Source organism: Stegodyphus dumicola, chromosome 4 (genome assembly GCF_044657685.1).
Source record: "Stegodyphus dumicola isolate Sdum_Otavi_A_Nest chromosome 4, ASM4465768v1".
NCBI classification, from domain to species: domain Eukaryota; kingdom Metazoa; phylum Arthropoda; class Arachnida; order Araneae; family Eresidae; genus Stegodyphus; species Stegodyphus dumicola.
The window spans coordinates 251264020-251289549 of NC_140771.1; the positions used below are offsets into that span (position 1 = coordinate 251264020).

At 35.4% G+C, this 25530-nt stretch overlaps 1 protein-coding gene across 1 annotated transcript in view; it reads right to left on the reverse strand.

Moving 5' to 3' along the window:
* Positions 1-25530, reverse strand: part of Trpm (transient receptor potential cation channel, subfamily M) — a 1045900-nt gene that overhangs the window by 561370 nt on the left and 459000 nt on the right. Inside the window, exon 3 of the mRNA XM_085816215.1 lies at positions 3041-3242. Coding sequence (XP_085672341.1) covers positions 3041-3242 — 202 coding nt within the window. The remainder of the gene's footprint in view (positions 1-3040; positions 3243-25530) is intronic.

Below are 25530 nucleotides of genomic sequence, written 5' to 3' on the forward strand. Positions count from 1 at the left end.
AAACATTCTGGACTAAACCGGCAAGAATTCGTTCCAGAAAGTTCCCCAACCGTCCATGGTATATCGCCAATTTTGTCGCCAAATATCTCCAAATGCGCGATTTCTCGCCAAATGTGCCAACTCTGCCCTCCTTGCTATTTTATGGCAACCCCAAAACTGCTTTGCGGGGAAGCCATCTCACCGCGCCTTTACATTTCGTAACAATATATTTCCTTCTTTAGTGTCTTGCATTGGTCCATGCAAGTACAAAACTTCAAGTACATAAACTTTCTTTTTAATGAACTCCACTGAATTAATTAACTTGACGTTAATCTGATCTAGTAGGAAGTAGTTAGTTCCAGGTAAGTTCATGTACTAACATTTTTTTTAATGCTTCAAAGAAGTAATATCGCCCTCAAAGACTGGAATATGCTAAGTCACTTTGACTTTGACTGTCGTACCGAAAATCCCGAGCTCGAATCCCACAGAAGGCGTAGATGTAATTTGTCCGTCTCTTCATTAGAGGCAAAGGTAGCCCACCTATTAAGTGCCTTCATAGTTAAGAGACAAATGCTTTCGGCCTTCGTATTGGCCAACGCCTATAAACGACTGAAGCCAGCCATTGGTGGAAAAATAGAAGTAATATTTTCTTAAAACTGAGGTTACGGCCATTACTCCCGCTTTTTATTTATATATTTATCTTTTGTCTCTGTGTGGATAAGAATTGGCTACATTGCAAACACAGACACTTTTATCCTAACCCTTTGACTAAGAATTAAAAAACATACCCCTGTTTCTATTCAAGTGAACAAAATATGTCATAAATAAGGTAAAATTATCGTTTGGGATTTTGTTTTACAAACGATTTTCGAGCCAAAGCCTGGGGTACCTATGTTCCAGTGGTAGCTAATGGTGTGATATACACTGCAGTAACAAAAGTCATGGGATAGCAATATGCAGATATACAGATGGCAGTAGTATCGCGTAGAAAATGTATAAATGCGAAGTGCTTTGGCAGGGCTTTCATTTGTGTTCAAGTTATTCATGTGAAGAGGTTTTGACGTGATTATGGCCTCACGACGAGAATTAACAGACTTTGAACGCGGAATGGTAGTTGGAGCTAGACGCATGTGTCATTCCATTTCGGATATCCTTAGGGAATTCCACATTCCGAGATCCACAATGTCAAGAGTGTGCAGAGAGTATCTAATTTCAGGCATAACATCCCACCATGGACAGCGCAGTGGCCGACCACCTGCACTTAACGACCGAGACCAGCGTCGTCTGCGTAGAGTTGTCAATCTTCACAGACAAGCAACACTGAATCAAATAACCGCAGAAATCAATGTGGGACGTACGAGGGACGTGCCCGATAGGACAGTGCGGCGAAATTTGTCTTCCTTGGGCTATGCCAGCAGAAGACCGAATCGAGTGCCTTTACTGACAGCACGACATCGCCTGCAGCGACTCTCGTGGGCTCGTGAGCATATCGGTTGGTTCCTAAGCGAATGGAAAACCATGGCTTGGTCAGATGAGTCACGATTTCAGTTGGTAAGAGCTCATGGTAGGGTTCGAGTGTGGCACAGACCACACGAAGCCATGGATCCAAGTTGTCAACAAGGCACTGTTCAAGCCTTGGTGGTTCCATAATGGTCTCGGCTGTTTTTACATGGCATGGACTCGTCCTCTGGTGCAACTGAACCGATCATTGACTGGAAATGGATACCTTCAGCTACTTGGAGATCACTTACAGCCATTCATGGACTTCACGTACTCAAACAACGATGGGAGTTTTATGGATGACAATGCGCCATGTCACCGGGCCACAATTGTTCGCGATTGGTTGGAAGAACATTCTGAACAATTCCAGCGAATGATCTGGCCATCTAGATCGCCCGACATGAATCCCATCGACATCTATTGACAAAAATGCAATTGTGTTTACCCTTGTAAAAAGCGCCAAACAAATAAGTGGGTGATGCTGCACTTTACCGTGAATTTTGTCAAAGAAAAGGCATCATTCATTATAGAAAATTATGTTTGAACAACCAACGAGATGAAATTATGCTTTAGCGATAAGTCGGTAGCGAAATAGCGACGCAGTCATGCATTCAGTTATATTTAGCAATTTTTATATAAATTATAATAATGTTCTGAAATAGTTATTTACTCTTATGCTTCCATTCAGTCATGTTTAGCCTTTTTCATATAAATTATAATAATAAAATGTACTATATGAAATTAACCTCTCATCTAAATTAAAACATCAATCTTAGATAGTTATTTCCTATTATACCTCCTTTCTTGCTGCAACCCGCAATTCATTTTGGCAGCATTGGCATCAACAATAATTTGGCGATTTTTTACGGCCCTCAACAATAATTTGGCGGATAGTACCAAAAATAATTTTTTTTGCAGGCACTTATTAAAGTAAGTTTACAAATAAATTAAATATACGTTTTTATCATAAAAGGGAAGCGACAACCTGTGTTAGACGTAGAACATTAGTATAGAAACTCTATCGATTTCGAAGGCGAACAACGTTCCTCCTCATAAGGAGCAAAGAAATCCATAACTGAAAAACCAATTTACGAACATAATTATACTCTACAGAAGCTAAGAGAGACGAGAGCGTAGCGCCATCTGTTAGTAGAAATAATAACGAAAATGAAAAATTAGGATAATAGATTTAAAAACGTTAGGTAGGATTGGATTAAAATCATTAAATAAATACTGTAAATTCTTGTGAAAGCTTCAAGAAAATCTAATTCTCCAGTGGAAGAAACTTTCTAGATAACTTTTGCAGTTCCTTAGGGTACGAATATGTTCGAAACTTTATTTTTAAGTCGCAGATTTCTGTACTCCTGAGGAAGAGGGATTTTGTTCACCCTCGAAATCGATAGTTTCTACACCTAAGACAGGTTGTTGCTCCACTTTTATGATTATTTTCAGGGGTGTTTCTGTTCTATCTTGATATGCTTATATATTCTTCTGAAAGTTCAATGTATTGCTTATGCAATAATTCTTTCAGAAGGGGTTGAGAGGGAAACATCGAACTGACCTGAGCTTTCAGAGGATGAGCACTGCCTTGAAATTCGATAGTTCCGAAAGCATCAGTGGGGCTTGCGTTCGTGTGTCTTGACGGACTCCAGTGTTCATCGGCAGATGCTTGTGACGAGGCTTGACTGTGAACGCTATGTGCCCGGTACATGCCTTCCCTGGCACTGGCTGGGTGGTTCTGCAACATACCTCCACAGCCACATCTGTAAAAGAAAGATAAACATAATTATTATGATGTACTGTACAGATATTTTCCTTCAGCCGGTTGGATACATGCCGTACATTCCAAATTGTGGAAGAGAAAATTCAGTTTTCGAAACGAAAAGATCGTTTTAATAAAACGATCGTTATGGAAAGCTATTCCTAGAAATGAATAATCATGCTTGAATTCACTTTGTTTGGCTTCAGTTTACACGTCCTCATTTATTTCTCATTTTCTATTTCTGGTTTTTACTTCCTTGCACGAAGTAAAAAGGAAGTATTGTAATCTCGAATAGTTTCAGACAACATATTTCAACGAAAATATCTATTTTGACCGCTATCGAATGCCATTTAACTATGTTTTTGCGTGATATCTGTACGTAAGGACTGAATAAAATACTCTTTACCTCGAAAAAAAAATGATAAAACTGCTTTAAAATGAATTCTGAAGAGAATTTCTGCGTCTGTACGAACGTATGTACATACGTACGTATCTCGCATAACTCAAAAGCGAGTAGCCTCAGAACGTTGAAATTTTGTATATAGGACTGCTATAACATGGAGATGTGCACCTCGTATTTTGATTGCAATCGGCCGCACTAAACGTATATAAATATATTTATATATATATTCACTCTCTTACCCGGCTCAGTGATCTCAATTTTACTCTTATATGTTTGTAAATTGTACATTTTTTGCTTTAAAAACAGATTTTATTGTGTTGTTTTTATCTTCCGGTTAAGATTCTTATACCTTTAGTAAATCAGTATGCAATATTTTTAGAATTATCAACAGTTTTAAACTGGTTTAAGTGCTGCTAAGCCTTTTTTTTTTTTTTATCGCGGCCATTCATTGCTTACATTTGAAACAGCAGACTAGTGGATTTGTTGCCAATCTAGAGAAACTTAGCTTCGCAACAACAAAAATAACGCCTTCATTTATTATTGCCAATTAAATCATGCTTAATCCTTTCTGGAATTTTTTCGAGCAAATAAGATTTACTTCCTAATTTTTAATTCAGATATTTTGAGTTTTTATGTATTTTTGCCTTGTCACGAAGTGAGAACTGAATTAATTGAATGAGAAATATTCAATCGTCTGTGAAAAACTGTTTCTTTTTTGTTTTGTTAGCTTAATTTCTTTTATACATCGTTCTAGCTTTATTATAGTATTTGAATAGAACATGTGGCAACGATTAGATAATTCTATTCTTTACATGATATAAATTTTGTGCATTATGAGTTATAATATGAACGAAATATAATACTGTTAAGTGAATCTAGCGCCAGAGGGTCTCTATGGTAAACAAATATTAGATTGAATTTTAAAGAATGCTTTTATTCTATTGTGGTTAATGCGGTGTCGGCGAAGAAGATTTAATTCAATCTAATAAGTTTAAATGAAATGCAAGAAAAAATGCGTACAATTTAATATTCCGTATAAGGAAGTCATGTGGTGTACACATCATATTTTTTTAGTTTTCTTTGTGAACCCCTAAATGATGAGAAAACTTTTAATAGAAAGAAAAACCATTGTAACATATTGTTACGAATTTTGTACTTAAATAGGTAATTTTAGTAGCACTATAAGTATAATTATTGTATTTTTTTGTGCAATGTAGCGCGAGATAAATTTTATGAGAAAGTTATCTCGAAAATGTAAGAATAATACAGAGGCACGGGCATTTAACATTGGGTAAATAGGTATCTCGCTAATTTGGCGAGCTATCGCCAAGCTGACAACGGTTTCCGCAATTTATGTTTTCGCCAAGTTTGGCTAGAAATCGCCAAAAGTCTTCAAATTGGCGACCGTTTGGCGACATTTTGGCCTATCCTTTAAAATGTGTTAAAATTAAATAAATGTAATTGACTACTATGTTAGCTGTTACCGTAGTTTCGAGAAGCAGAAATTACTAAAAAAATACCGCCGCCGGTTGAAAACTATTTAAAGTCGAAGAGAGAGCATCTCCTCTCAGTTGTTTAGTGAATCAAGTCAGTTTCTGCACCTTCAGTGTCTTTTTACCGAGTGGGACCAAAAATAAGCTTTCAGTTTTATGCACTGAAAAATCTGCCTTCTTGCCCGTTGGCCGAATAGCTTATTTTTGTGGAGAAAGTGTAATTTTAATTGTAAAAATTGCTTTTCTAATTGTTTGAGCTGTATTTCGCTCTAATTGTTCCTAATTGTTTTAGCTGTTCTTATTCCGGTTAAGGTTTCGATGCCTTTAGTTAACCTGCATGCAATAATTGTAGAATTATCAACAATTTAAAAGTTGTTTGGCCGCGAATGTTATTATTTTACTCGAAGTTTCGGTTTCTTTCAATGAGTTGTGACAATATCATAAAGCATACTAGTGGCTTTAGATACTTTAGGAAATCTCTTTTGGGACATTTTCTTGAGTTGGCGGTTTCAGTAATTTTCAATATAAGAAAGACAGATTTTTGTCTTCTAAAGATAACAGTAAAAACGAATAGTGACACAATAATACATTCAGAAATTTTAGACTTGGAAATTATGCAAATTTCCGTAGTACCACGGATGCAATTCTTTTAACGTATAGCTGTACGTACAAACGAATTAGTTTAAGTGTGCTATTTTTTTCCTTTTCAAACCTTTCGTGAATCTTAACCTATTGTTTCTCATTCTTATGCTGAGCTAAGGCTCTCCATAAAAAATCTTCTTATGTACAAAATTATGGCTTTGTTATTGAATTTTTAACCCATAAGGGCTTTAGAACCGAAAGATTATTAGAATCAAAAGGGCATTTTGCGTCTTTTCACTTTCTGCGTTGATTCAATTTTCAGACTGTTGCCACCAAATATTATCGCCATCTCTTATACTTAAAGAAACTAATTAATGAAGAATCTGCATGAATGCTTCTCGGGTTATGAAAAACAGCGGTACCTAGAGCCATCGAATTCCGAATAGCGTAGTCCTGCAATCGAACATGGGCACTGGGAACCCCGAATTTCGAATTTGTTTTATTACTATTTCAAATTTTGTAAAACTTTAATGAATTTTTGATAAACAAATTCAACGATTTCAAAGCGAGCAATGGTAACACTGCACGGGAAAAACATTTTTATCTCCAGCACGCTAGACTGTATAGGTACAAATAGGGCGCAGAACCATCCACCTAATCGACAAGATTTTATGACAAACAAGGGCTGCGCCAAGCAAAAAAAGACTAAAAAATGACTGTGCAAAAAAAGACTAAAAAATGACGCTAGACTATGTATTGGAGATTCTAAAGATATGCCGTTTTGCAGTTTTTGAGTATTTTGTAATATTGCTGTTGAACTGAATTTTTGTGGTTTAAGTGCGAAGAACTTCATATTTAATAAATTAAAAAAAAAAAAAAAAAAAAAAAAACGTTAAAAATGTCTTTGTGGGTGTGAGAAAAAATCTGAAAGCTTTCATATTTTTCTTTTTTTAGTCCAAAGGGATTTGAATCCCGAAGGACTATTAGTTTCGTTTTGGCATTTTGCGTCGGACTCATAAATGTCGGTTCACTTTTCAAACTGTTGCCACAAAATGTTAGAGTCCTGCATTATATTTGAAGAAATTAAATAATGAAAAATCTGCATAAATGTATGTATATTTCTCGTATTGTGATAAAACAACGGTACATAGAGTCATCGAATTTTGAATAACGTAATCCTCCAACGAATATGAGCATGTGGAAGACCAAATTTGAAATTTGAAATTTGTTTTATGATCGGTTTCCTATTTTTTAAAATTTTGACGAATTTTTGATTAACAAACTCAAGGATTTCAAAGCGAGCAATGGCAACGTTGTGCAGAAAAAACATTTTTATCTCCAGCGCGTGAGTCTCTGTATCGGAAATTCTAAAGATATGCTCGTTTTAAAACTATTTTGCGATATTGCTGTTGCACTGGATCTTATGGTTTAAGTGCGAGGAACATGATATTTAATAAAGAAAGGTAGCACACGAAATGTTAAAAAACGGCCCTTTGGACGTAATTTAAAATCTGAAACATTTCAGATTTTTTTTTTTTTTAATCTTCTTTTCAGTCTCATATTTCCTGTGTATTTAAATCTGAAGCATTTATACAGGTTTTACGGAAACGCCTCGCTTAAATGTGAACTATTTAACTTTCGAACCAAGCTCATGTAATTTTCATAAAATGTTGCATGCTGAAAATAATGTAAGAAAGCATTATACTACTACTTGCATAATTTTCAGAAATGAAAAAGCAATATGCAGCACAAACGGAGAATTTCAGCTTTTATTATCAATAATACATCAATAATTTATATCAATAATTTATTATCAATAATAGGTCACATTGCAATTCTTGCATCATCTACTCAGATGATAAAATACACGCAAACTTGAATAAGAGTTTCATCTTGAAACCAAAACAACAGTTCCAGCTGACTTACTGCTACATTGATATTAAGGATGTCGTTTCTCGTGCTAAAGTAACAAAAATCGACATTGTTGTCTGCAATACGCACTGGGAAAGAACAACAAAGAGAAGTGTTGCAGCAAATTTTGAGATAAAAAAGATGACTTATGATATTACTTCCATTCTTCTTCCCGCGCCTAATACGACATGACAGTTTAGCCTTTTATTAACAATACTGCAGTGCTCTCTGAAACGGAAACTAAAGAGGAAAGTGTAAGTGTAATTTCTTATATATTTAACTTGAAAGGAACGCAAGTCTTGGAAGAAAAACTCAGCTATTTTAGCATCTGACTTTTCAAGAGAAAAAAAAAAAAACACTCTGGAAGGTTTTTGATGCTTTCCATCCGTTTCGAAATAAAATATACGCAAAATGTTTCTTTCGTTTTCTCAGGAATGGGATTTTATGTTTAATATTCTGTTTGATATAATATATTATAAACTATAAGGTATTTCTCCCGACTTCCTAGCATGCCTTCGCGGTGTGGTGGTCTGCACGCTGGGAGCGTATTTCAGAGGTCCGCGGTCCGATTCCCGGCGAAGGCGGTACTCATTTTTCAATCCTCTTGCTGCCAAAAAAATGCCCTACAGTGGCTCCCGAACTAAAAGGGTGGTGGTTGATCATTCTCCACGCCCAGGATTTGGCGATTGGATCCCCTAAAAACCCCAGTCGCCCTTTAAAAGGAGAAGTATATAAGGTATTTCTCCCACCTTCTTAGAGTGCCTTCGTGGTGTGGTGGTCTGCAAGCTGGACGCTTATTCTAGAGGTCCGTGGTTCGATTCCCGCTGAAGGCGTTGCTCATTTTTTAATCTATCTTGCTTCCAAAAAAATCCTAATGGGTCTACGAGAACTTTTATGAGAAATATTGTTACTAGGTTAAAAACGTGGTATAGTTCCATATATTTGTTTACAGACTGTGAATGTAAAACTCAATTTAATTGATACTTCTGTAGAACGTTTAGGTTACTTTGAAGCAGGAGACATGAAAAATGAGCAATGTTCTCACCGGGGCCCGAAACTAGATATCTGGAATACTCACCGAGTGTGATAACCATTACACCAAGAAGGCATGCCGGAAGGAGGGAGAGAATACCTTATATACTCCCTCGTTTAAAAAGCGACTGGGGATTAGTTGACCCAATCATCAAATCCTGTTGGTTAAGAATCAACATCCACCACTTAGATGGAATTAGTCTACAGAACGCCCTGCTGTCCCAAAAACATCACATTAATATCACAATAGCTTAACCAAGATAAACAATGTTTAATGTTTTATCATTCAATTCTATTTGTTCATTTGTGTTCATTTGTGTACATATATTTATATTTCACCACCAAGTGTATGGTACTGTAATGTTCATTGTCATCAGCAACTGTATCTCCCGGCCATGCTCTGTACCATAAGTTATGTGTGCCCTAACGATAACTGTTCAATTAACACCGATGCGTGGCGTAACCGTGCCCTGTGGAGGTTTTCTTCTCAAGACGATTAGTTTGTATGTACTTGATAAAAATACGAGGGTTGGAACTTTAATACTGGCAACTATTTATTTACAAGGAATAAACACAAAAGTGATTCATGTCACCATGTTTTACAGTCCTTCAATATAGTCACCAGCATTGTGTACAACCCGTTTCCAACGATGTGGAAGTCGCAGAATACCTGTAGCAGCGCCTGTTTTGTTGATAGTTTGAATGGACCGGTCTACTGCCTCAAGAATCTCAGGAACAGTTTGGAAGTGAGTGACACGAAGTGGTTCCTCCATCTTAGGAATTAAGTCATAGTCACAATGGCTTAGATCTGGGGAGTATGGTGGATGGTAAAACACTTCCCAGCCCCATCGCTTGAACAACTCAGTCACAGCTTGCGCTGCATGCGGCCGAGCATTGGCATGCAAAATGAGAGGAGCGTTCTGCAAAAAGTGTCGCCGTTTTTTTCTCAAAGCTGGTCGGAGATTGTGCTCCAAAAATGAACATTAATATTGCGCAGTGACGGTCTGCTGTGGGGGAACGGTATGCGTTAGGATAACACCATCACAGTCGTACACGAGAATCACCATGACTTTCACATTGCTGGGGTTCTGACGAAATTTCGAACGTCGTGGTGACCCGTGATGACACCATTCGTTTGATTGGCGTTTCAGTTCTGGCTGGTACGATCGGGCCCAAGTCTCATCCAGTGTAATGATACGGCGTACAAAAGCATCTCCTTCGCGCTCATAGCACTCCAGGTGAGTTCGGGCAGCATCGTATCGTAGCCATTTCTGCATTTCCGTCAATTGATGTGGAACCCATCGTGAAGGAATTTTTCTCATGGACAGGGGTTCCTTCAGAATGTGCAGCACAGTCGTATGCGCTAATCCTGTTTGTCCGGCCAGCTGACGAATCGTTTGGCGGTGATCACTGTCCATTAGTGCGGCAACAGCTTGCACGTCTGCATCGCTGACACTCGGACGACCTGGCCGCAGCATGTCTGCCACGTTTTGGCGTCCTTCATTGAATGCTTTCACCCATCTTGCTACGGTTCTGTAAGGCAATGCAGATTCCCCGCAAGCCTCTTGAAACCCTTGATGACCCTGTCGTGCTGTACGACCTCTGGCACATTCATTTTTTATCCAACATCGTAGTTCTTGTTTTGAAAACATCCTGACAACACTTACTTTAGACCGCGAGCTAATACAAGGATTCGTTCTTCGCGTCACTCCGCATGCGCGTGACGTAGGCAGAACGAGTCTTTTTGCTGAGAGGTAAGGTAGGTATGTAGTTTACCTGTGGTATACGCGATATTCTTTGGTTTTGTTGCGTAGCGTTTTTTCAGTTGTGTTGCCACTATTAAAGTTCCAACCCTCGTAATATTGTAAAGCAGTTTAAATGATACTGAAAATCCAGACAATGTGTAAATGAATTACAAGTTTAATTTGATTATGTCAGTAAAAGTATTGTAAATATGAATTCATATAATGTTTAAATGTACACATAGCTGTCATGATTTTATGTATCTATCATATGCAACTTGTACAAGACAATGATTGTAATCAACATATCTATGCTTATACACAGGCCTTGTATGCCCATGTAATATTTATATGTACATTTTTACACGGAGGAAATTTTCCCTTCTGCCAGGATGACTATCAACACTGTAAGACTTTTACAACAAAGACAGGTTGTAAGGATCTTAAGTTTTACTAACGTTTATTTTATTTTAAATCTTTACTATCACTTCTTATTTTCTACTTCCGGCCAGAATTATAAGCGTGAAGGAGTTTATGCAAAGTTGTCTGGCGAACGCCAAGTATTTAAGTGTGGCCTTTTTGCCAAGCAGTAGAGAGGAAGCAGTGAGTTCGAAGCAGGCCGCTTACCTTAGAAGTTACGCAGTTGCTACTTTGCCTTCCAGGCCAGAGGTTTTAATCCTCTTGATAAATTAAACGTATTGTAGTGTTCACAGTCTCTGTGCTACATACGCTTCCTGTTATTATAAGGCCAATCTTATTCTAAAGTTAAATTAGAGTTTAGTTTTATTTCTATATCTTTTACGTTAGACCCCGAGTGGAGGGTCATTGTATTCCGAAGTATGGAAGTCATTGTATATAAAGAAAAATAAAGGGTTTTGTATACCCTTCGTCTGTATCCTGTCTACTTACTACAATTAGTGAACATAGCTTTAGTAAGCTCTCTGTTCTAGTCAGGTCATTGTATGTTTCCGAAGAAGGTTAGAAGAACAGTTGAACCTGATAAGGTCAGTGGTTATCTCAGGCGGGTCACTTTGTATCGCTAAACAACACTCGAACAAAGAACATTTAAAAACACTTGCGCTTCGTATTCTTGTCACCCAGAAGTACTGAAAAGCAAGATGGCTAATGTCGTAAATTTCAAAATCCAGGCATTGGTAAATAAATTAATTAATATGTATGGAATCATATGTTTACAAATTTACAAAAACTTCTGTTGTAAATGTAGAAACTTATTTAAATGCTACTTAAATTCCATTTATTATATAATTGTATAAGTATTTAAATTACTTATAAAATTGTATAATGAACGGAAAATTCCCAGATTTCATGAAAGCAGCCTTTTAAATTTTTATTTAAACGCATATTTAATCTAGAGGATTCTTGAAATGATGTATCAGTACCATTTTATTGCATATAATGATGTCATTATTACATTATAGTTATCATTTCATAACAATAATTAATAAAGTAAAACAGCACTGATAGTCAGAAGGATGGTTGTCATTTTAAAGTAGCTGAAAGTTTTGATATTCTGCTGACTGTTTCCGATTATTATCACTCGCAAATGACCAAATAATTCGATAATCTGTTATCTTCATTAAGAAACAGAGTAGTGTATATATTATAATTAAGCTCTGACAATTCATTTGCCTGTTCCCAAACAACAACCAAAATTTTAAAAAGTCAGCAAAAGAATCAGTCTAAATCTTTGCCCACCCAGAAAGTTTTAACGCGTCTCCTAAAGAAAAACAATTTGAAGAAGAAGCAGAACACTTTTTACGCTAAGAATAATAATCCGTTGACTGATGACCGCAATTTCACTCTAGAGGGGAGGAAAGAACGGAACAGTGATAGCGAAGCAAGTAGAACAATACATTTTGAAAGAGATACCAACTTCTTATTTACCCTACAATGCACAATTTAAATGAATCCTCAAGCGGGAACTAGACTAGCTAATGACCCATTATGTGGGTGCTTTTAAAAAAAGGATAAAAATAAATTGTTGTCTGAGATCAATAAAAATTCTTTTTACCCTCCTCGCCGTGTTATCTTCATTGCAAACAAAGTAAATTTAAAATAGTAACTGTTCATTTATCACATATCACGGTACTGAAAATCAAAGACAGGTCATCCCAGGTCTTCTGAGAAAGTGTTAATAAAATGATCAGATGTTGTTGTTACTTATGGCTATATTGGATATATCAATTCAAACACAAAAAACAGCTCAAGTATCGCAAATGAACAGTGATAAATAATAAAAAATCTGATTTGTACACCACATGACTTCCTTGTACGGAATATTAAATTATGCACATTTTTTTCTTGCATTTCATTTAAACTTATTGGATTGAATTAAATCTACTTCGCCGACAGCGCATAAACCACAGTAGAATAAATGCATTCTTTAAAATTCACTCTATTTGTTTACCATAGCGACACTCTGGCGCTAGGTTCACTTAATAGTACTATATTTCGTTCATATTATAACTCAGAATGCACAAAATTTATATCATTTAAAGAATTATCTAATCGTTGCCACATGTTCTATTCTAATACTATAATAAAGCTAAAACGATGTATGAAAAAAATTAAGCAAACAAAACAAAAAAAGAAACAGTTTTTCACAGACGATTCGGTATTTCTCATTCAATTAATTCGGTTCTCACTTCGCGACAAGGCAAAAATACATAAAAACTCAAAATATCTGTATTAAATTTTAAACACTTATTTTATCAAAAAAAAATTCCAGAAAGGATTAAGCATGATTTAATTCACAATAATAAATGAAGGCGTTATCTTTGTTGTTGCGAAGCTACGTTTCTCTAGATTGGCAACAAAGCCACTATTCTGCTGTTCCAAAAGCAATGGCCGCCAACAAAAAAATTATTAGGCTTAGCGGCACTTAAACAACTTTAAAAGTGTTGATAATTCTAAACATATTGCATACAGATTTACTAAAGGCATAAAACCCTTAACCGGAAGATAAAAACATAACTCAATCATTTCTAAAGGGAAAAATGTACAATTTACAAACATATAAGTGTAAAGAAACTGAGATCACTGAGCCGGGTAACAGAGTGGATATATTTATAAATATATTTATATACGTTTGGTGCGGCCGATTGCAAGCAAAATACGAGATGCACATCTACATGTTATAGCAGTCCTATAAACAAATTTTTGAACGTTCTGACGCTACTCGTTTTTGAGTTATGCGAGATACGTACGTACATACGTTCGTACAGACGCCACGAAAAATTCTCTTCAGAATTCATTTTAAAGCAGTTTTTTTAATTTTTTTGGAGGAAAAGAGTCTTTTATTCTGTCCTTACGTACAGATATCACGCTAAACCATAGTTAAATTGCATTCGATAGCGGTCAAAATGGATATTTTCGTTGAAATATGCTGTCTGAAACTATTCGCGATTACTATATTTCCTTTTTACTTAAAGTTTAATAAAAAGAACAAACATTTATAAAGTAAGAATCAGAATAAATGAACATGAGAACAAAAGTAAAAAGTAAAAAATTTAAACAACAGGGAAAGAAACATAAGAAATGTAGTCTTTACAAGGAGTCCATGAAAGCTCTGGCATTCCGATATTATAGTTTACTCATCTCACCACGTTTCTGAGACTTTTTATCTAGTTCTGGGCATATAAGATGCTATGCATTCATGATGGCCCGGATTGCAAATTTGGCACATACTAGATGGAAGGATGCCGATTTTATTAAGATAATGTGCCATGCAATCTTGACCTGTTTACAGTCGTAAGCTTGCCGCAGCCTCTTTACGGGGCTTTCGACAAAACCTTTTCCACGTGTCTCGAATGTTAGCCCAGGATTTGCCTGCCGATTTTGCTGCCTGGTCAGATTCAAGAGTATCCATTAATTTCTCAAAAATATGCTTTTTGAGTGACTCCTGAAGACGTGGTTTGCCGTCTTGTGGCGCAACTGTTCCTGTCTTGATAAGTGAGTCCGCCTTTTCGTTACCGTGGATACCTACATATGAAGCGATGCATTAAAAAACGATTGTTTTGTTGTGTTTATAAAAGATCTTTTCTGAGATAACCTGGGTATCTGTGTCATGATTTATAACTACAGCCTGGATGGCTGCTTTGGAATCGACTAGTACTGCTTTAGAGAAACAATCTTAAAATGATAATATGTAAATATTATATTCGCTCCCAAGCGTCATGTACTTCACAAGTAAAGACTATTAAAGAAATTCTAAAGGATAGCTTCTTCCAAAGCAAGTTCTCAAACTTTTCAAATTTTGTACCACATACATATGAAGCAAAAATATATCTACCGCCATAGAAGCAAATCGCCATTAAAATTCAATGCATCCTAAATGGAGTGTATATAATTAAAGAATAAAAATTAAATTTATATTATTTAATTATATTCGTAAATGAAACTTTTACATTACAATAAAATACAAATAAATACACTACGAGTATACTGGACTACCGCTACGGTTCTCGTTAATCGTAAAGTCGGGAAATTGTTCGAAACTCTTCGAAAAGTCGTTCATTTCAACATTAAAGCTAGAGTCGGAAAAGTCAGAAGCGTGACAAATATATGTGTTTCTGAATAATAAAAGATTAAAACAAAATGTTAAAAGAAAGAGCAGTTTTACATTCATTTTGAACGTTCATTCAATTTTTTCTGTAAAAGTTGCACCACTAAAATCTTGTAATGTACCTCCAGTGGTACATTACAATATACAATATACAATTGTAATGGATATATTGTGTTCTAATGGTTCTAACGGTTCGCTGTTCTAAAAGACAGCTGTTTGTGAACTGATCCAATGCTTTACAAGCGGCCTGATATGATATAACTCTTGATATGACACTTTGAAGGATATTCAAATCTTGAGCGACCTCCATTTGTTTTAACCTCCCACGATTCTACCAATTATTCACCTCTTTTCACTTAAATAATGCCTTTGAGCCGTAACTACTGAATACTGATCACTCTCAGAAACTACATTCTCTTTGAACACCACCACAAACCGGTATTCCAATATGCGTCCATTGCGCACGACATTATCAATCATAGAATTTGTATATTTCCGGCGCTAACATATGCTTGGAAGTACAATTCTGTGTTCAATTCTATTTAATTAACATAAATAATTACATCATTGGCCACTGGTTGCAACATTAACTTAGTAAGTGTATTTATTTTCCTCATTATCCTTTAATTTTGATGCCCAGTGTATATATACGTGCTTCTAACGTTCTTCTAAGCCGTACCCCTAACTTTGATCTACATTTCGGGATAAAGAGTATGGCTTATACACGATAAAACAAGGAATATTTTTTTTTCTTTTAACCCCTTAACAAATATGAAATAAACTTACATTAACTGTATTTTAAAACTATATTTCTATTAACGCGTTCTAAAACAATTACAGTAAGACCCCGCTTAACGCTGTTTCGTTTAGCGCTGTTTCGGTTTAGCGCTCTTTTATTTCAACCCGGGGATTCCACGAAATCGCTCGCAGCATACGGGGATTCCCCGAAATATTGTGCAGCGATAGGTTTCAAATACATATCCGAAAGAGTGTACTTGTATTTCTTGTTTGGTGCGGTATTGTACAGACATATTTTGAAGGGGTAAATGTGGAAGATGTCGAAGAAATAATTCAAGAAGCAGCGGCTAGTCTTTCTAATGATGAGCTCAAGGAATTAACTGAACAAGAAAACAAAAATGTTGACAGCAGTGATTCAGAAGAAGAGCAAAAAGAACTTTCGATGGCGTTTGTAAAAAGGAGTTTGTCTACCATAACTGAAATAATGGATCAATTCATTGAAAATGATCCGAATTTTGACAGGAGCTCAAAAGTAAGGCGTGGTGTTAGAGATGCTCTATCCGTTTATGAAGAACTTTTAAGAGAACAACGCAAAAGAAAAAGAGCAAACAACATTAGATGCTTTTGTCACAAAAAGGCAGAACACTGAAAACGCTGAAGGCTAACTAAATATGACTGACTTAGAATTTTATTTGTTTTTTTTTAAGAATATTCGTTTTGTTATTTATATTTTGTTTTTATTTTTGCAAGAAATAATAATGTGGTATTAATTTGGGCTTTAAGAAATAAATGTTTGGTTTTATTTTTATTAAAAAAAACATACTTTTTAAATTTAATACCTAACCAATTTCCTAGCCATCTTCCCCTAACCCCAATATTTACATGTAAAGATAGCCTCGTCTAGCGCTGTTTCGCATTACGCTCTACTTTGATGGAACGTATCCCCCGCGTTAAGCGGGGTCTTACTGTACTTTCGAAAGGGACAACGCTGTTGGAACGAGACGGCTCCCGACCTAATGCAACCTAAGAGGGGCCAAACAGGATTAATGCCGCCCCGCCCATGTTCAATTGACGATGTTGCGACCCCACACAGCAAGGGCAAACAAAGCAGTACCAGTCATGAAGACGAAGGTAAGAAAGGACTTACTTCCTACTTCATACCTCCTTCCTCCATGGTACCAGTACGGTCCCTGCCGAGCCTTACTCTGTCCCGAGAGCCCTCAGGCCTTCTGTGAAGTCTGTTATTGTGCCTCCGTGGTTGAGACTGCCTAGGTACAGATCCTAACCAGTACTTCCCAGACGTTCGCCTGGGTCAAACCCCCGGGGGGGATTCCAAAGGGACAACGCTGTTTGGAGCGAGACTGCTCCCGACCTAATGCAAGCATTGTGGCGCCAAACAGGATTAGTGCCGCCCCAGCGTGATCAATCATGGAGGTAGGAAGTTAGCGAGAGCTTTTAGGCTTTCTGTGAAGAGTGTTTATATGCCCCTGTGGTTGAAACTGCCTAGGTACAAGAGTAAGGTGGTCCGCAGAGCATTCTAAATTACGATAATTGTCCTCACTTGACAAAATTTAAGAAACGTTAATCTGGAGCAGGGTTCTCAAAAGGTGGTACGCGTACTATTGGTGATACATATATATATAGGAATATAGGTGGCACGGAAAGAAGCAAGATAGTTTTAACTATTAAATTAAAAAATTAAAACCCCAACACCCTGATTGAGTTTTTTTTTTTTTTATCTAACAGGACTTTAAATTTAATTTGTGAATATTCCGATCAATTTTTTAATTAAAAGAACAGAAAGAGGGGATCAATATCAAATTATTCAGGCAACAGTAGAAACCTGCTGACTAAATACTTACAGAGTCACTTCGAATCAATACCTAAACAGAACTATGGAATAGAGAACCAGTTTTCTAATAAAATGGAATACTGCAATGCAACAAAATGCCAGTCTTATAACAGCTTGTTTTCGGAGAAAAGTATCTACGTTTAATAAAGGATTTGAGAAGTAGCTTTTTCTCGAGTCTCGCTTCAGATAACAATCAGAATTATTATACTTGAAAGGTGTCTGAATTCATTTTTCATCCGCTAACTTGTTGAGAAAATATTACAAGATGTTGAGAAAATGTTACTATTATATTTCTCTTTTGAGAAAATGAAAAAATGTTACTATTATATTTCTCTTTTGAGAAAATGAAAAAATGTTACTATTGCATTTAAAGTTTTTCGAATACAGGAATATGTATGTTCTTGAGAAGCAGAAAAATCTTTTACTACTACTTACTATCTTACTTTTACTGGCTCTTTTAAGTGGTACTATTTAGAGCCTTGCTAGTAGTAACAGATATTACATAATTAAATTCAGGGATAATAATTAATGAGCATGAATATAGCAATAAGAGCTTGTGAGATAAAACACTTTAGCTTGTGAGATAAAACACTTTAGCTTGTGAGATAGAACAGTTTAGCTTGTGAGATAAAACAGTTTAGTTTGTGAGATAAAGCAGTTTAGCATGTGAGATAAAACAGTTTAGCTTGTGAGGTAAAACAGTTCAGCTTGTGAGATAAAACAGTTTACCTTCTGCTAGCTGCTGGACACTGTTATCTAAAATGCAGAAAAGCTTACTCATACAATGTATTAATAAAACTAAATTGAATATATTTTAATGAAACATCGAGAGAAAAAAGGAAATTAAACAAATTGTGCCTAGGAGTTAACCGAATGACACGATAAGCAGAATTTGTAATGAGATTTCGATACATTACCCTTCACTGTTTTCCAAGAAATAAAAATTTTATCAACATAAGAAAACGAGGAGGAGCAGAATGTTTTAAAATAAATTGAATTCAAAATATTGAGTATGAATAACAACAGCAAGCACAGAAGTGAAAGGAATTACCTTCGAGTAATCTATCTCTTTGACAATGGTAATTATTTCGAAAAGAGAACTTGTTTGATTTTGAAAAAGTTTAATAAGGGAACTGAATATGTTCATGAATTTTTAAAACGCGAGAAATAGAATATTCGAAATCCATTTTCAAAAGGGTTTAATGCGGCATATATTTGGTCAGTATTTTACAGGATGTTATTGTTTATAAAAGTTACTGAAATTATGTCGCTGTTAAATAAACAGGAATAAAGTTAAATTAGATAATAAAAAAAAAATCTGAAAGCTTTCAGATGTTACATTACGCCCAAAGGGGTTTTTATTTAACGTTTTGTGTGTTACCTTTTTATTAAATATCACGTTCTTCGCACTTAAACCATAAAATTCAGTTCAACAGCAATATCATAAAATATTTAAAAACAACATATTTTTAGAATTTCCGTCCACAGTCTCGCGCGCTGGAGATAAAAGTGGTTTTGTTTTCGTACAGTGTTGCCATTGCATGATAGGTACCGTTGTTTTATCACAATGCGAGAAACATACATACAGTTATGCAGATTCTTCATTATTTAATTTCTTTAAATACTCGTATAACACAGGGAGATAATATTTGGTGGCAACAATTTGGAAAGTGAAAGGGACATTTAAAGTTTTCAAAGCAAAATGCTAAGACGAAATTAATAGCTACACCTATTAAAGTACAAAAAATATTGACCCTTTGCATTAAACATTTTAAGTCCCTTCTACCATAATATCCAAAAATAACTATCCCTCTTCAGTAAAGCGCACAATGGGGGTGAACTGTGAGAGAAAGTGAATTTATAATTTAACTGACAAGCTAAAGAATATATTTCAAAATGTTTTTTGGCAACAACAATAGAAACCTGCTGACTAAATACTTACAGAGTCACTTCGAATCAATACCTAAACAGAACTATGGAATAGAGAACCAGTTTTCTAATAAAATGGAATACTGCAATGCAACAAAATGCCAGTCTTATAACAGCTTGTTTTCGGAGAAAAGTATCTACGTTTAATAAAGGATTTGAGAAGTAGCTTTTTCTCGAGTCTCGCTTCAGATAACAATCAGAATTATTATACTTGAAAGGTGTCTGAATTCATTTTTCATCCGCTAACTTGTTGAGAAAATGTTACTATTATATTTCTCTTTTGAGAAAATGAAAAAATGTTACTATTGCATTTAAAGTTTTTAATTATTCATTTTATTAGTTTAATTTTTTTGTAACAATATTTGATTTTATTAAATAATTTATTTAAATTGATTAATTTTCTTTTAATTGGCAAACTGGATTCTCAGAACTGTAAAATCTTCTCAGCATCTCTGACCTTGTATCAAAGGTATCCATTAACAACGCTACTCATCAACGTTGCATTACTTTTCGTAAAATATTCTATGTGCTTTAATTTTTCAAATTCGCTTATATTAAAAAATATAGGTGCTTTGATATTTCAAAAGTTTTACAGTGTCAAAATACTTTATAACATCTATGTTATACCTGTAACAAAATTATACAGAGGCTGTTTGCACATTTTTTTGACGATTTTGGTAAGCGGACATAAACAATCGTTTGCTGCAAAAGAAGTAATTGCAATTGTACTATGTTTTTAAATGTCAAACTTATCGTCTATGCCTTGAAAGTTTTGTTTTTATTAAAAATGGCGAATTTAACAAAACAGTGGTTCGAAGGATACATTTACGCTCTTTCCAAAGAGAAATATCCATACTCCGTTATCCAAAAACAATGTGAGAGTCCTCGTTTTGTGATATCGAAAGCGTCGATAGGTAATATCATCAACAAGAAAGGATAAAAACGTCAAATTGAAGCCTCAAGTGGGACAAAAATTCCAAACAAGTATCCAAGGGAAAAACGGACATCTTCGACTATTGCAAAGGTACGTTGTTTAATGTTATAAGAAAATCCCCCTAGTCAAAGGACAGTTGCAAAATCATTAAAATGCTCGGTGTCCACTGTAAACAAAATGATAAACGTTGATTTAAATCTTAAGAAAGCGAAAAAACGCAATGTGCATCGTCTTCTTCCAAAGCATATCGCTCAACGCAGGACACGCTGCAGAATTCTATACGAGAAACACTTATCCAAAGAAAAATGGAAAACAATTGTCACAAGAGATGAAGCATGGGTGTATTTAAATGATTGTAACAATAAAAGAGCCATTTATTATCATAAAAGGGGAGAAAACATTTAAGTACGTGGTTCAAAGAATCGGAAGAAAGTTTTTCTAAGGATTTATGATTGTTGCTGGATTTTTTTTTATAATGGCAAGTTAAAAATAAAGAGAGTGCAAAATAAATGTCAAGATTAACTCCAAACACTATCAGGAACATATTTTATCGCCAATTTTTCTGAATGAAATACCATCACTTTACCCACAGTGCCATCCATCTGTGAGACTCCATCAGGACAAAGCTAGGAGTCAGACATCAATATCCACTGTAAATTTCCTAAAAGAAATGGAACAAAAAAACTGGTATCAAGGCCATACCCTTCACTGATATCCCTACTAAATCTCCCGATGTGTCACCTATGGATTTTTGTGCTTTCGGACTTTTAAAACGTTATCCAAACGTTGTCCCGAAACCCTAACAGGACTCTGGAAAGCTTTTCGGGAGGAATGGGATAGAATATCTCTTCTGCCACTTTAAAAGGCATTATTATCCTGGAAATTGCGGTATCGAAAGATAGTTCAGAATAAGGGGTGTCAAACAGAACATTTAAAACACAAGAATTTCATGTAATTTAGTTTTGTGAATACAATATACATCGTCTAAAAAATGTGTGAACAGCCTCTGTATATTCACAGAAAAGTTTCTGTAAAATGTAACATTCTTCGCAACAGTGTAACATTCTTTGTATAAAAGTGTAAAGAAATTCTCTATAACATTTATCACCACTATAAAAAAATTTTGTATCCGAAGAAAATGTTTTGCAATAAAAGCAACTAAATGAGCAGAAAGAGTTGAATGTCTTTCAGACAGAACAGCTGCTCTTTCGGTAGTTTCTTGCAGGATTATTAATTGTAATGACGCAGGAAAATCCTTACAAGAACAATCATTACAAGTTTTACTCAGTCTGTTCTTTTTCAATTCAAGAAGCACTGCATGGCTTATCAATGCAGAATAGAATTATCCGCAAATCCTTGAAAGTTTCGTTTTATGAATTGTAAGGAACGAAAGCATATCATGACTTAAAGAAATGTAACCCGTATTATAATATCTTTTACGCCTGTGCAGATTTCGCTATATCAGAATTGCACTCGTCGTACGTTTCATGGCTTCATCCCATCTTGTAGATGTAAAGTTGTTTCTGGAGTTTAAAATCTTTTATATATATAAGCGGCAAAAGTGTGTGTCGCCGGTAGTTTACTGTTGCCACTCGGAAAAATAAGCGCGGAAATTAAAGTTTCGGCAGTTTTTAATTAATATCTCGGCCGAATAAAGTCGTACGAAGATGAGAACGAGATCGATAAATTCGGATAATTTTTTGGAATCCGAGGATACGCGTCTCGAATTTCAACTCGGCACCGTTCCGTAGATATTCGAGAAAAAATAATTTGGCACGTAGCCAAATCCCTCTAATAGGAAAAATCCAAGAAAGAAAGTGGAAAATGTAGGGAAAACGTAGGGGAAAATTATTTGTTAATTAATATCTTGGCTAATTAAAGTCCCAAGAAGACGCGAATGATCAAAATGGCGTGGTGCGGACCTGCGGAATCCAAAGGTGTGCTTCGCTAAGGCCAGGAGCCAGCCGTTTCGGAGGAGATGATGTTACTTCACCCCATATATATATATATATATATATATATATATATATATATATGCGGCTTAAGTGTCTGTTTGTCACCGATAGTTTATGGGTTGCTTGCGTAACTGTACTAGCCAATGGGGGGGAAGTTGCCACGGCACAGGGTTGCCGTTTCAATTGAGACGTAGACAATTTCCTGTAAAACTTGCCTTTGCTATGACCATCCATAAGTCTCAGGGCCAAACGCTTAAGCGTGTTGGCATTGTTTTACCTGAGCCTGCATTTGGACACGGTCAACTTTATGTTGCCTGTTCAAGAGTTCGTGAAAGCACGGACGTAAAATTAAAAATAATTTATGGTCCTCTGGAAGGCGAGCTTAAAAAGGATGGAAAGATCTACACAAGAAATGTTGTGTACAAAGAGATCTTTGACATGTGAATTAACATTTTATTATTTAAATCACTTTTATTGATTGAGCTAGCGGTGGCTCTTAAGAAATATACCGCCAGTGGTTTCCTTTATTGTACTGTACTTTAAACAATTAAGGAAGTAGAAGGGGAAAACCCCGTGAGGCAGTAAGTAAAGGGGCGTCCTTGCCGCCTGCCCTGGGTAATTCAGTTTAAATTAGCAGACACCTTTGCATAAATCATTTTAATTACAATTTATAATATCTAAAACAGCCGTCATATCGTATGACCGCCGGGCCTTCTAGTAGCGTTATATTCAAATTGTGTGTACGATTTGTGCTCACGAGGAATACTGGTCAGCACGAAATTTTAAAAACTGGATCGAAGAAATACAACACATTTTGTACAGTTTGGTTGAGATACGAGATTTTGAAGTCATTGTTGTTTCATGTCTGTTCCTGTCTCATATTTGCACGCTAAAAATATTAAGGCTAAAATTGCACGCTACTTTCTTTTTAATATAAATACAAATAATTTTAAATCTTTACAAATGAAACATTTTCACCTTGAAATTGAAGTACCTGCAAATCCATAATTCTTCAGTCACGAGTCAAAAATGTTTTATCTGTCCAATGGTTGTAGTAACAAAAGCGATGATAAAAGCAGAATTTTTTACATGTTACACATATGATGTGACCGTGATAATTTGACCTTTCACCATTTTATTATTAATAATTTAAAACGCATTCACGCATTCGCAATCAAGAGGATTGTCTGAAAAAAAAAATCACAATATCATCACTAGAAAATTAAACGAGATTCTTGAATGAAGACCATGTTGTCTAGTTTTTTCTGATTTTTATTCACATCACACACAAGCAACATATTAGACTGAAAACTCCAAGCGTAACTAATCCGAGATTAACACTAATGCGTAATTAATCCGAGAACAGGAAATAAAAAACTAGCCTAGTAAGCAAGAAATATACTACACCCAAATTCTAAAGTCTTATTTTCATAAACATTTGCTGCAAGGCCTGCTGGGAAAAGAATTCAGACGACCTTTAATCACGCCGTCTGATCACATGATCATTTTATTTTTAACATAGTCTATCTTGTTTCCTTATTTTAAACAGTAGTAGTAGTAGTAACGGAGGACGTGGGTACCATCCCTCTACCATTACGGTTAATCGGTTCTGCCCATGTCCACCCTTATCTAGTATTTATTAATAAATCCAATTTTACATTGTAACAGGTAATAGTAAACATTGTAATAGTTTTTACATTACAGAAGAAGTAATATTTTTGCATTGCCATATAGTGTGCCATATAGTGCCATATAAAAAATAAATAAAAATAATAATCTTAAAGTAGTACTTTAGAGTCCTTCATGAAGTGTATCTTTGTAAGTAATTTTTTAAAAAAATGTCGAAATTTGTCCTTAGTAAAAAACATATGAAACTTATTCCCTCGTTCTTCTTCAAGAAGTTCTTCTCTTTCTTTCTTCTTCTTTTCTTCGTTCTTCTCTTTCTTCTTCTTTTCTTCGTTCTTTCTCTTCCTTTCATTTAATCTTCCTTAAATCTTCCTTTCTTCTATCTTAATTTCTTTCCTCCATTTTACATGTATTTTCTTCCTTTATAGCCTTGTAGGGTTTATATTTATTTTAACTAACATTTAGTTTAAGTTTAAACTATCTTTCCTGTCAAGCCTTACTTTCCCCTGGAACTGCCAATGCCAGAGTATGTAAATTTTAGTAGAACGCGCAAGGATTCAAATTATCAGCGGAAGTATTCTGATTTAAATAGAAAGGAAACGAGGTCGGTGTGTGATATTCTTACTTCACGAGCGCGGAGGTAGTTGGCCAGAAATTGAAGAACCCCGCGTTTCGGCCTGTGTGCTTGCCTGGAAGTATTGTGAATCGTTCAACGTGATCTTCAAGTTTGCTGAATTAGCAGCGGTATTGTAAAACGCGGTGAGGTTAGTTACTTTTAGAGAGCCTCGTAGTTAGAGTCTTGTCTTTAGTTTCTTTTCAGGTTATTATTTTTATTTGACCGCCGAGTTGGCGCAGTTTGTGAGCGTCAAGAGCACGCATTTGTAATTTATTACGTTGAATAAAAAGGGACTTAAACCCTTAACAAGACTCTGTCTTTTATCCAGTTTTCACAGTCACCTCTTGGTTGCGTGCAAGTTGGAGGCGCGCAACGCTACAGCCTTTATCTTTTTACTTAAAATAGCGAATAAGAAATCCATCTTTATGAAATACTTGTTAACATATTCTTTCCATCTTCTACAAAAAAATTTCCTTTTTCTTTTTAAAACCTTTATTCGTAATTTTATACCTTTTCCCTTTAAACCTTTTTCCTTTGAAGCCACCTTCTGCCTTTCCTTTGAAACCTTCATTTGCAATTTTATACTTTTTTCCTTTAAAATCTTTTTCCTTTGAAGCCGCCTTCTTCTGCCTTTCCTTTGAAAACTTTATTGGTAATTTTATACCTTTTTCCTTTAAAATCTTTTTCCTTTGAAGTCTCCTTCTTCTGCCTTTCCATAAACGATTAAGTAGTCCTTCATTAGCTATATTATCTTGAATACTACTCCCTATTTCCTAAATTTTTAGTTATCCTTATACTATGGAGTAAATTCATCTAAATCTCAAATCCTTAAACTTCTTCTACTCGGCAGCTTCTTCTTCTCTTCCTGTAACTTCCGTTATGTTCCCTTCA